The 13,697-nt window shown below is 43.5% G+C and overlaps 1 protein-coding gene across 1 annotated transcript in view; it reads right to left on the bottom strand.

Moving 5' to 3' along the window:
* Positions 1-13,697, bottom strand: part of Zfat (zinc finger and AT-hook domain containing) — a 159,543-nt gene that overhangs the window by 17,953 nt on the left and 127,893 nt on the right. The window contains exons 12-14 of the mRNA XM_013348950.2: positions 10,868-11,006; positions 5,310-5,428; positions 1,774-1,900 (exon numbers count right to left, since the gene is read on the bottom strand). Of these exons, the coding sequence (XP_013204404.2) occupies positions 1,774-1,900; positions 5,310-5,428; positions 10,868-11,006 (385 nt within the window). The remainder of the gene's footprint in view (positions 1-1,773; positions 1,901-5,309; positions 5,429-10,867; positions 11,007-13,697) is intronic.

Below are 13,697 nucleotides of genomic sequence, written 5' to 3'. Positions count from 1 at the left end.
CTCATAGGCAAGCTTTTTGCAGGCTATGAGCCAACATGAATCAACCAATAAGAGACTGGAGAAAGAGACTTTGACATGATCAGTGTAGTAGGTACAACATGGCCTGAGATGGAGGGAGTGATCTACATATATTCACAATATACCAAGAGCATTTCCCCTTTCCCACAATATACCTGTACCTGGAGATGACTCAGATGTGCCTTGCAGCTAACACTCTGAATTCCAAAGACTAAAATGTTTACTTTGGTGAGTCAACTGAGGTTAGATTTTAATTCCTCCTCCACTCTCTCCCTGATCATTATCCAGCCCAACTATTAGTCAGCCAGGAGCTGTGGTTCCCACTGGGAATACAGATGAAGTATAATCCTACCCCCCTACTCATCCTTCCTGGGCTGACAGGCTACTGAGACCCATGTGTAAGCAAACCATCATAACACATGGCATTGCAGGGCAGTTAGGGGACGGTAAAGATAAGTTTGGTGGGATTCTAATAGATGGCAAGTGATCTAGGGGTTGAAGGTGGGGGTGAGTTAGGCAAAAGAGTTCCACGAGAGGACTGCACCCAGGCTAAACTGGAGCACACGTGAGAAATGCAGCCTCTACAGATACCCGCAGAATCTAGCCAGGACAACACAGCCTAGGGGCAAATAAGCAAGACAACTAGGCAGCCAGGAGGTAAAGTGAGAAGTCTAATCTGTCGAGTGACAAAGATGGAACAGTATCTGAAGTTCCGTGGGAAGACACTGGTGGGCACATGGGCATGCGCTCATGGACTCTTTAAGGAAATAAACACTAGTGGGGAAATGGGGACACGCTCATGGACTCTCCAAAAAAAGACACTGGCAGGCAAGTAGGCCTGTGCTCATGGACCCTCTGTGGAACACACTGGTGGACAACTGGGTATATGCTCATGGGAGATAAAGACATCACTGATCACTGAAACAGAAACCCAAATTCAAATAGGGATTCAGTGCTGGAGTCTTGCCTCGCAGCATGGCCTTGACTCTAGACGGGTGGCCCTGGTTCCCTCTAGCGTGCGAGCAGTTAACTGTTTGGAAATGGATGCCCATGAGAGTTTGGATGAAGCTTTCTTATGACTGGAAATGAAGGATTTCAAGTCAGGACAGGAGCAGTTTTCTCCTCGTATCTCCCATTACCATTTGTTGTCAGTACTTTCCCATTAATCCTGCTTGCTTGATTCAGTCTCTGAGATGTATGTGCGCTGACATTCCCAGAGTTTTTGGGAAAACGGCTTCCAAGGTCAGTGTCCAGTTTGTAAACTGATCAAAAAATTCAAAATTATCATTTGATTTAAAAATATGTTCTGGCTTTCTGGGAAGAATGAAGACAGATGAGTGATCCTGAGCATACAGATGTATATTGGTCTTCCTAGGGTGACCTACCAGTATATCACATTCCAGTCACCCACTGTTATCACCTGCCTGGACATTCTGGACCCTGGGATAATGCCCATGGAATAGAGGGCCATGAGAAAACATGAGGCAGTGGTAGGAACTGCCCGAGGAAAGTCAGCAGACCCAGACTCCAACTCTGCTACCTAAATGGAGGACTCTCATCACTATATACAGTGGATATAAGTATATCCACTTTTAAGTAAGAATGTCAAGGTTGGCCCCACAGAAAACTGCTTTGGAAATAAGTGTGATCCACACGGGTTCCCACCATGGCTGGTGAATTTACAGACAGACATCCCGGTTTGTTTGCTATGGAAAGAGCAGCACTGAGTGAGAAAGGATGTCGGGGCACCCTCACCACTCTCAGAGGTGTATCTCAGGTCTTGAAGTGCGGCCACTGCTGCCTGTGTCCCCTGAACATCTTCTTCAGCTTCGGTGATGTAGAGGTATTGGGTGGAGGGCTCCTCAGGAGTCTCTGTTGCTGGCTAAAGAAAAAACGTCATCGTCTCAGCATCCCTCCAAAAGATTAACAGCAACCCCCAAATTCCAGAATGAGATAAACACATACAGGAGAACAGCACTTCACAAGTCACTGGCATAGCTCTCCCGAAAAGCCATCTGCTCTGACAAATGCCTTTCCCAGAGAAAACATTTTCTCTCAAGGGTCGAGATGTCATAAGGCTACTTTGAGTGGAAGCTTGTTTCTCCCCATGCTCATGATACAAAATGAAGCATACTGTTCATAATGAACATAAGTGAATATATGCTTCTACAGGCTCCTCCCACTGCTCCTAACACTGTCTTTTATCTGTCCCTTACACTGAGGTCTCTGGCCATGCAGCTAACAGAAGCAAGGGAACAGCCATGGGAGAAAGTAGGGAGAAAACAAATTGTTCCTTAGCATGTAAAGTACGAACCGGTCCTATCATTCAGTAGGAACCCACCAAACCATAGTTATTGACATGACTATCAATTTATTACACATAGAATGTAGAGGGGCATATTCTGCAATATCAGGCTATGTAAGGGGAGGAGGGGCTGAAGTGATGTTCAAAGATATCTTCTACCTCAAGGGGAGAAACAGAGAAAGCATACAGTCACAGAATGAGAATAAAGATCTTTTTCTGAGAAGGAACACAGCCAATACCATAAGGTGTGGGCCATGAATCTCACCAATAAAGAACAAAAGATGGTTTTTGGACAAAATTTATAGAATAGTCAACATTATATTCTATCAATATCCATCAGCCACTGACACAGAGTTTCAGAGTAACAAGTAATTGTCCTTCCATAGCCAACTGGCCAAACTCAGATTATACTTGCCTGACACGAAGGAGACACCTAGTAAATATCCAATGAATGTAGAAATTAAAAAAAAAGAACATTTCCCCTTTTGAGTTGCACTAAGGAGTATATCAGTCAACTATGGACCCAGGGGCTTTAGCTTGTGAAAGAGCTGTTCTTCTGGGGAACACAGGTAACAGTAACATTCAGTAATGCCTCTTCTAAGTGACAACTCAAACTGCCAGGAAGTCGGTGTGTTTGCTATTCTACTGGTGGTCACACTGTGCCCAACTTCCTCACTGCTTAACTGCCTAACTTAGAGGCAAAGGCATATTTTTGTGTGTACTATTTCATGAGGGCCATAGCTCTGCTGATAGTCTAGAACTTGCTGAAAGTAGTGACTGAGATGGGGGGATTTCCTGTCAGGAGTCAGTATTCCAACATCTGTTTCTTTAGATGACAATTTCTGTAGTGTGAACTTAGGAGTTGAGGAGCATAATGATGGCACCACCTATGGTGATGGGACACTGAGGATGCCATCCCCAACACCACCACAAAGGGCTTATCTGCCACACGAGCTCCAGCATTGAACATGGTGTTCCCTCCGTCAGCTTTTCAGTCTACCAGCCTACTGTATGGCGAGAACACTAAGGCTACAACAGTCAACAGCGGCTCAAGGGCAAATGCCATAGACACAGAGACAAGTTCAAATTCTGTCCCTCCAAACTTCACCCTTTTTAGCCTTAATTTAGAAAGTTTTAAACACATACAGAAGTAAAGAGAGCGGTATTGTAGGACGACAAAAATGTATGTGTCTTGTCATCTCAAACCTGTCACTCAATTGCCTGATTTGAATAATTATCAACTCATGATCAGTTGTGCCATCTATGGTCCTACATCCTCCATGCCATGCTCTTAGATTTGTGTGTGAGTATGTGTACATGTGAAGGCCACAGTGTACATTTTGAGGTCAGAGGACAATTTAGCAAAGTTGGTTCTTTCCTTCCATTTTTGTCTGGGTTCCAGGGATCAAACTCAAACCCCCAGGCTTATACAGAGCATGAATTACACACTGTGCCATCTTGCTGTGGCTCTACCCCTGATGGCTTTGAAGCAAATGAGAACCATTGTTTTCTCCACAAGTATTCCAAATGAGGCTAGATGTGGAATTTTCCACATGTGGGTGGTATACTGATATCAAAAGCTTTTAGAATTTACAGCATTGAGGATTCTGAGTTTTTGTTTTAATTAGGGATTTTCATCATATAGATGACGATAATAACAACAACAGTAAGCCACATAAATTTCTAGTGATTCTTTGACTCGAAGTTGGCACTAAGGCTCCATCTAGCTTTGGCCTCTGCTTACTGTAACATATTCTTCCAAGAGTAAAATCACAGTTCCCTTTATACACAGAATGTTCCCACACTTGCTCAATTATAACACACACAGGAAATAGTTTCAGAGATTAAGCATAGTCTACCAGATTGTAGCACTCATCAGTTCTTTGTCTCTGGCCTTAAGGTATCCAGCAATACACTGTTTCCATAGTTACTTGTTTCTGACTTTAGTGGAAACCCTTTAGTATTTCCAAATGAAATAAGACACTGGCTTATGGCTAAGACACATACATTTTTGTCATCTTAAGGAGCACCCACTAAGCTCTACTGAAGTTGTATAACAGGTGAACAATGCTTTCTGCTGAAAGCCTTTTTGCATCTATGAAGGTGATCATTCCATTCTTCCCCAAGTTCATGGTAAGCTATAGAAGCATACATTCTTCTATAGAGCCATGATTTCCTTATATTTCAAAGTAATCTCTACACTGCCATAGTGTTTCATTATTTTTATGTGCTATGAATTGTTTCAAAGACCTTACTCCTGACTGGTTATAAGTAGGTACCCTGTGAGTCCACAAGTCAGCTGGGGGTGACTGTGACTGCCAGAGAGGGATGAACCTTGGCAGTGTCTGGAAACAGCTGGCTGTCTCAGTGAGGTCCACAGACGCAGGGTGATATCACTGGTACATGGTAGGAAAATGCCAGAAATATTGCTAAACTTCCTATAGGGTCTAGACAGATCCTCCACAACAAAGAATCAATAGTGCTGAGCTTGAGAAGCCCTGTCTTGAGGGACTGCAATCTGTCCATGATAGTGGCATCTGGTAGCTGTTGGCTCTGGGAATGGTGACAGATGCAAATTTCTAGGGAAACAATCAGTAGGTAGGACTAGGAGCATTTGGTAGAGGAAAAGAAGAACCTGGAGTCAGGAAATAATAAATAAAGACCTGGAGGTCTTTCCAGTTCTCTCAGAGAAGACAGCAACAGAACATTTGCCTCTACTCTGTTGACAGCAACATCTAAATGAGGATTTGTGAGCTGGAGAAGCAAAGACAACACTCCCAGAAAAGCTCAAATAGCCTGGAATGAGATTCACATAGGTGGCTCAGATCTCACTCAGAGGGACCCAGAGCTATGACCTGAAATGGCTGCAGATTTCCAAGGAACACATCCAGTGCTCTCCAGGGCAGACTGTGCCCAGCACCTGGGCTCACCTGACTTGCCACATGTGTTTCAACATGTTGAGATCATACCACACCTAAAGTGTTACCTCCAATTTGGGGTCTTCATCAATTTCCACTACCTTCAAGCCATGTTTGTTCTTCAAGTGCCTATTGAACTCCCATTTGGTACCATACACAAAGTTGCAAACAGGACACTTCAGACCACCTGCAAGCAGAGACAGGAAAACAGCAGTGTTTATAACAAGTAGGCATGTTGCTGTCTCTTTCTGTCCAAACATGGAAGAATAAGCAAAGTGCTTTACTTTGTGTCCGGCACCTACAGTCACTCAAGCTTACCTTAGCACTGAAATAAAACAGCAATGGTATATCAGCTTTCAGTGGAAAGATCCTGGAACTTAATGCACTGTTCTTATTTATTGAATAGGCTTTTGCAGAAAGCCTAATATCAGTTTGATATCTTAAATGCCAGAGAGAAACGAGCAACATAATCCCCTTGGCCAACTGGATTGCGGCTAAAATCAATCTTTCATGTAGGTATCTGCAAAGAATATTTTTTTAAGTCACTAAAGAGCAGAGGTTGATTTGTCAATCTCCTTTGCCCCAAATGCTTACTTACAATCAGATGCTCAGTTCTCAAGCCCTTTCCAGGAGACGCTAAGTAGCGAGCATAAATTCCCCTGCGAGTTTCCCAGTAAAGAATAAATTAAGAAGTCGTTCACATCCTGAAGTGTCCCTGTTTATTGAACCAATTAAATTGTGCACATGTTCCAGGCAGTGTTTAGATGCTTTAATTAGGATAATGTATAAAACTCAAGGTAGAAAAAAAAAAACAAAATAGTAAGGTCACAGAAGAGACTTAAGCTAAGATTAAAGCAGAAGTAGCATTAAATTGGAGACTGGCCACCAATTTCTTAGCAGGAGATGCAAGATCCAGCCAGAGTAGGCTAAGTGTAGTCCCCGTGCTAGGTGACCAGCTCTCCAGGCCAGAGCTGGGCCTCCACATGAAGCTGGGCCCAGGCAGTGGACACCCTCGCCAAAGTTCCCCTGCTTGAGTTTCTGCAGCCTGGTGACTCTGCAGTTCCAGCAGCTCATGCGCCAGTGGGGAGCTGTCATGTCTCACCTTCTCCTGCCCCATGCTTTCCTTGAAAAAGTGCCCTCAGTAAGACCAGCCCTGCTTTTCCCTGAAAGAGTTAAACACAGCAACAACCAACAGCAAACTTCCTGAGGACAAATGAAGGCTTCACAATGAAACTAGAATACTATTTTAGGGAAAACTAATTCAGGGAGAAAAACAACCTCAGATTATGTTTAAATTGAACTTAATATGATAATGCCCAGCATTAATTAAAACTTCAACCTTTGCCATACCAACTTTAATTAAAGAACAACAAATAGAAATATGTAATCTCACCTGAATGTATAACTATGCCATTTAATTGACATCAGAGCAGAGAGAAATAATTTCTACTTCAATTAATTAATTTCTTAGTGTGCACAGTAAAGGTCAATAGAAGGCTTGGTGAGCTATTCTCAACCCTGGCATCAAATGCTCAGTAAAGTTGCAAATGGCCAATCACAATTTCCTCACCTGGACTCATTAACCAAGAGAAAAGGTAGGAGGTTAAGGAGCAACTTTAAAAGCTTACCATGGCAGCCTTGCTCTTTACAGAATCAAATCTGCTGGACATTTAGAGGCTTTCCATTAAAAACCTTCTTTGTGGTGCCTGATGTTACGGAAGATTCCATCTCATGTTCAATAACATGAGTCTAGGAAGGGCACGGAACATGAGGCGGGCAGGCAGATCGTGTGAGTCTGGTGGGCTTCCTTACTCTCTTCTACTAAGGTGAAGATACCAATCCTCATATCCTCATGAAAGAATACAGCACAGTATGCAGACTCCCCCAAATGGGTATTCTAATCACTGGAACATGTGAGCACATGCATATCTAAAAGGGACTTTTCAGATGTGATTCAATTAAGAACTCTGTAGTGAAGATCATTCTAGGACATGGAATGTATCTAATATAATTGAAGGGAGCCTCACAAGAACAAATAGGAGAGGGTCATCATAATGACGCCATATGAGAAAAGCTCCATGAGCATCCTTGAGTTCGAAGGTTGAAGAGAAGGGACCACAAACCAAGTTATGGCAAAGCCTCTAGAAGCTGGACAAGGTCAGAAAGCAAATGTTTCCCTACCACCTGTGGACTTGTTAGCATCTCTACTTCAGTTCAGTGAGCCTTAGTTTGTTTATCTGACCTTTATATCTGTAAGATCCAAACCTGCATAGTTTTAAGTTATTTGCTATATAGTGGCTTTGGGAAACTAGTACAGGCATTCAGGGATTGGAGCAGCATAAATTCTAATTGTTCTTAATAATAAAAACCCAGAGTCAGCTATTAGGGGGAAAGCTGAGAGACCAGAGAAGCAGTGCAGCAGCCACTAGAGAGACCTTTTACCTCTACCAATGCTCATAAGGAAGGGACCATCCTGTCCTTGGACCTTCCCCAAAACAATGTGCTTATCCTCTCTGAGAGTAAATGAGGGTTGGGGTTGGAGGGTAGATGGAGGGAATGGGAGGAGGGGAGAGGGTGGGAACTAAGATTGGTATGTAAAATGAAAAAGGATAGTTTGTTTTGTTTTCTTCTTTAAAAAAAATGGAATAAAAGAAATTAAATAAAATAGACTCTACTTGATGTGAGGAGCTAGGAGGAATTCATGGTTGTGTTTTAATGGTCACATTAACGTACTTCCATGTCTCATTTTTCTACTTTTATATTCATCCTTTTGGGGATTAACTCCCATATAATAAACTAATTGTGTGTCACCACTCCCTGGCCTCTAGGGGCTTAGCTCCACACTCTCATCTTCAGGCAAGCTTTATTTGTTAAAACATAAACAAAATATCACTACACAGAAGCAGCTTCATTAAGGAACTTAGATACTGAATAGTTTAAATTTACAAGATGAGTAAGTTAAATGAGGACTAGGAGTTCCTGCAGATATTCGCATTTCCTGTTGAATAAGAAAGTTTTTACCCCTAGTGACCTGAAGTGCTGCTAGATCACACCTGGCCACAGGACTCAGGGCTATCAGATCCTGTGCCCACCCTAGCCTCCCTTGGATCCTTGAGAAAAACAGCAAAGGGAAACTACAGCAGAGGAAACAAGAGAAGTTCATCATTAGCCGGCTGGTATCCTGAACTCTAATGAGAAGTCCCTGGTAAACACACCATCTACCAGTAACTCATTGAGTCTGGATTTTAGACATTTTAAACATGTTCCAAAATTAAATTGATGACTTTTGGGCTATTTAAGAGCTTCTCGATTTTCTGTTATGCTATTTCCTGCATGAATAATACGATATGCATGTGCTCCCATGGATACAGATTTACATTTTTCTAATTCAGTAGTTCAAAATAACAAAGACTTCAGCAGAAGCCAAAACCGAAGCCTTCCTCACACACCTCCTGTCATTTCTTCTCTAGTCGTGATTATCTATTGTCACTTCAGTGACTCTCAAACGGGGGCTCCAGAGAGGGCTCAGCCACTGTGAGAAGCAACTGATGGCCTTCCCAGGACCTTGCTTTCGTGTGGAAGGGAAGAATTCTTTAGTCACCCACACCGTCAGAACACAGGTCCCTAATAGGAGCTGCCTAGTCCCCATGCTACTGAACAAAAGATAAGCAGGTTCCATCTCAGGTAGGAATACCAATGAGTGCCACGATAAAATCACCTAGTTTAATACTGAGTTTCAGAGACTGGGATGCCCACACAGGAGAGGCTGAAAGACATGTGCTTAAGGAAACCTGTGACAAATATCGTAGCTTCAGGTATTCGTAGAGCATTTACTTCATGTCACAAAATAGCTGGAACTATCAGAGAATAAGAGCTAATTTTTGCAACTCCTGTTGAGGAGGTATTAGCTTCCCCTGGGATGATTCTAAATGCAAGATCAAGTTCAGGGAAGATAAGCACCTGTTCCAAAGGCCATAATGTGCAGAGCACCCAGTTAAGGTCTGTGTGGCTCCTAACCCTATGTGCATTCCAGAGAACCTAGAGAAATCTGATAGGGTGCTTTGTGCAGAACAGACCTTTGCTAAGTCTCTACTTCATCATATCACACGCCTCTTAGAAGGGAGCTATGACTTCATGAAGCCTGGCACCAAATCACCTTACACACCTCAGTGCCTATGACTGCTGACCTAGTCCTTGAGCAAACTTTAATCTGGCATCGGTGAAGGGGCAGGAGTCAGGAGACTGCCAGGTACATCTTTCTCAAACAGCACAAAACATACATTTGTATAGGAGAAGACTTCAAATCCGTACTGATGATCAAGTGAGAACTTAAAGAAATCTACCTTCAAATGAGATGCACATATGTTACAAGCTGGAAATAAACTGCTTCATGTAATGCTTAGGAAAAGTCTAATGTCCAAATAATACCAAAATAGTGGAGACATATTTAGGTGTCTGCTTCTTCAACAAGCCCTTAGAATGGGAGTGGTGGTAGGGTGGGGATGGAGACACATGGAAGATAATGATCAAGCACTGATCTTCAAAGCTTAAATATGAAACTCAGGTCCTGCTAGGAAATGCCAATTGATTCGAGAGCCTTAGAAAGTTAACAGAAAACTTGGGGAATAAAACAGTTCAAGCTCAACACAGCTTTTACAAAGCAGTGATGAAAGCCTAAAAGCAGTGATAGCCTCATCAATCAGATCCAAGGGCCTGTCCGACCAGCTATACTGAACATCTATTTTCTGCCAATCAAATCCAAGAGTGTGAAGGATGTGAAAACTAAGCCCCAGCTTCTCACTCATTATTTACGGTGACTCTAAGTCAAATCCATCCCCCCTTGTGATTCTCCTGGACATGATGACTGTCGTGAAAAGTAAGGCAATGGAGGCTAGTGGTGCAGCTTGGTGGTAAGGTGCTCGCCTAGCACGTGCAATGCTTAAGATGTTTTTCAGGATGTCTAAGGCATCTGTGTACTCAAAATGTGTTTTTCTATACCCCATTCCCACAAAGATCAACTCCTAAATATATCTATAGTAACATTGGTTACAATTTTATTTTTAAATCTAATTAAAATATAATTACATCATTTCCCCCTCCCACTCCATGTCTAGCCCCCTCTCTGGAGTTCATGGGGTCTTCTTCTTTAACATCAAGGAAGAGGGGGAATAAAGACTGTAAGAGCCAAAGAACCATGAAGTGTTGTGTTCTGTGAGATCACACCTTCTAGCTATGTGAGAGAAGCCTTCAGGCATACACACAGACATAATATTGTATACATATAAATAAATAAATAAATAAATAAATAAATAAATAAATAAATAAATAAATAAAAATTTCTGCTCTGCAAACATTATGTACAGACAGAGTAGACAACAATATTGATGGATACCACTGTAGGTATCAGAGATTGTGGGTAATGTTTTACCACCACCTTTTAGATCACCATATAATGGGTGTAATGAGTTGTAATTCTGACTTGTGTTTTCTGGTGAATAATGAGGATGGTGATGGCACACCAACTAAGAGGAAGAAGTAATGTAATGCAGGGTTGATGGGTTAGAACCAAGTTGTTAAAGTCCAGCAGACAGCAGAGCTTCTCAACAGGCCTGGGCCCCTCCTCTACCTTGCTGGATGAGTGCTTCAGTCGCAAGCTCCCTGCTGCCCACGTTGGCATACTCCTCATTGGGATGCTTCCTGTTGTAGTGTCGCTTCAGGGAGCCAGAGATGTTACACGAGTAGTGACAATGGGCACAGCGGAAAGGCTGGGGGAACAAGAACAGAAAAGGTGAACATTGGCAAAGAGGAGTGCCACTTCCCCAAGAGTGCCTCTGGTGAACATATGACACCAGCACGCCAGCAAATGAGCAGGCCCAAGAGACTGTCGCTGGGGAATGGCTCGTCCTAGTTAGGGTTTCTAGTGCTGTGATAAAATACCAAGACCAAAAGCAACTTGGGGAGGAAATGACTTATTTCAGCTCACATGCCCTGGTCACAGTTCATCATGAAGGGAAGTCAGGGCAGAAACTCAAGGTAGGAACCTAGGGGCAGGAACTGAAGCAGAGGGCATTTGAGGAGTGCTGCTTACTAGTTTGCTTCCTATAGATTGCTCAGCCTGCTTTTTTATACCATTCAGGACCATGACCCAGGGGATACTGCCTCCTGTTCATCTACATCAATCAATAAAATTATCTACAGGCTTGTTCATAAAGGCAATCTGGTGGGACACTTTCTCAACTGAGGTTCCCTCTTCCCACAGGACTCTAGCTTGCAAGTTGACATCAAATCCAACCAACACATCCTGCTTCCATGCAACCCCAAGTGGCCAGGGCAAGGTAGGACCCAGGGACTCCACTATAAAAGCCTGTTGCCCTTAGATCATGATTTCTCTTTTTGTCTACCTCTGTCACCAAAGAAGATAAATAAAATAGCAATATGCTAACCAATCACAGTTCTAAGTGGGTGTCATTAAAAGCAGTTCCTATTACAACCAAATCAATGATACTCTTGTTCCTTCATCTAAACAACTTCTTTAGCGACATTTCCCTGTCTGTATCTGTGACAACACGCAGTGCCAGGCTGTGGGGAGGTGTAGCTGGCAAAAGCCACTGCAGCCTGACCTAGACCAGAGGAGGCACTTACAGAATAAAGTCACACCTGAGTCCACAGCTTTGTCTGGCCTCTTGCATATTGCTTCCAGGAACTCACGAGAGGAAGGGAAGGAATGCCAATCAAGTCCCTCAGGAAGACCTTGGCATCAGCCTCGAAATAGCTATGGATCACTGCCATGTGCCTGGCTCTTTCTCACATCAAAGTGTCCTCCTGTGTCACAGCACTGTGTAGTTCAGACAAAGAGTGGCAGGGATCCTGTTTGGCAGTTGGACCCATCTAGCAACACCAGCTTTCTGGCTGGGTAGCGAGAGAAAGAAGAATCCCAGCATTTTGGCCAGGCAGTAATAAAAGAAGCTCATGGGCCAGCAAGATGGCCTCAGTACTCTGGATGTTGCAGGAGGTGCCCAGATGAAGCATGTTTAACCTCACAGGTGAAACTCACCGGCAGTGGAACCTCAGACAATTAGCAAAATGTCTCTGAGCTTTTCTTCATCAGAAAACCTGAGGACAATAGCTACCTTCTTAGGCTATGCTCTGATGGAAGGGTGGAACACAAACCAACAGCTGAGATGCTGTGCTGAGAGTTCCCTACGGCTTCCTTTAGCAATTTTACAACTCTCTTGTGCACGCAGAAGCTGGCACATCACTGTGTCTATTATGACCACCTTGACTATGTGACTGACAAATTCATCCATCTTTTCACCATTATTATGCAGACACACTGAAGCAGTTACAGGACTGACTGAATGTGGAGAGCACCAACCAGCAGGGGAGATGACCACTCTGATCTGAAGCATCCACAGCCTCTAGCAATGACTTCTTCCTCCCAGGTATATATGTGACCAAGCCTTCCCAATGAGAGGCAGAGAGGATGGATGGATGGATGGGTAAACATAAAGGAGGTCCTTGGCCTCAGTCTTCTTTCTCCTTACTGTATACCCAACCACTCCTTCAAAACAGTTTCTGTCCGTGTCTTCCACTCCTCGCCTTCCCACTTAGGGCTCTACAGACTCCTGGGAAAACAGTTGCCAAAGATTTGGCCAACACTGTCTTGTCAGACCCCATGTTCCACATCTATCAGATGGTGCCACCTCCCAGTATAAAAGGACATTGCATTACTGCTATTGCCAGCTGCTACTGTTGCTGGCCTCTGCACAGACAAGATCAGATTTTTAACCCTGATGTTCAGCACTGACTCTAGGGCCCGTGTGTCTTTCCACTCTGGCTGGATGTGAACATTCAGTGTGACCCCTCCTCTCTTTCCCCCAGTAGGACTATCTAGCTGCCTTCCAGTTTTCTCCACAGGGATATGTTGCAAGCATAACTCAAAGCAACTGCAGATGCATATCTTGCTACATAATCTGCTGATCAATCAGACACAAAGCTGGCGTTCACCACAGCCACTTTTACCACTCAACGACTTCTGATACCTAGCCCCAGAGTCTGTCCCCGCCCCTCTCTGCCTGCCACCCAGTGGAGAGAAGGATGCCATTCCAATTGTATTGATTTTGGCACCAGAGATTGACACCTACAGCCTTGCACTGTTAGATAAACACTCTAACGTTAAGCAATATCTCCCTCCCAAATCCTCTTAAGAGAAATGTCATACCCCAGGAAGGCCATTCTCCCAAAGAAAGACAATGAAGCTTCAAAAAGTCCCCAGAGAACACCTACATCAAAACATCCTGGGACATAAAATATTTAGTGCTGTCCCATGCAGGGCTACATTTTTACAATCAGTCCTTTGCAGAACCCTTGTGGTTTTGACCACAGAAACCTGCAACAAAGGCAAAACTTGTAGGGGTTTCTCATCTATCAACTATACAGGGGTAAAGGGACTCCAA

This window comes from Microtus ochrogaster, chromosome 15 (genome assembly GCF_000317375.1).
Source record: "Microtus ochrogaster isolate Prairie Vole_2 chromosome 15, MicOch1.0, whole genome shotgun sequence".
Lineage (NCBI taxonomy): Eukaryota > Metazoa > Chordata > Mammalia > Rodentia > Cricetidae > Microtus > Microtus ochrogaster.
The sequence above is the reverse complement of the archived record's forward strand: the minus strand, read 5'-3'. Positions and strand labels throughout refer to the sequence as shown.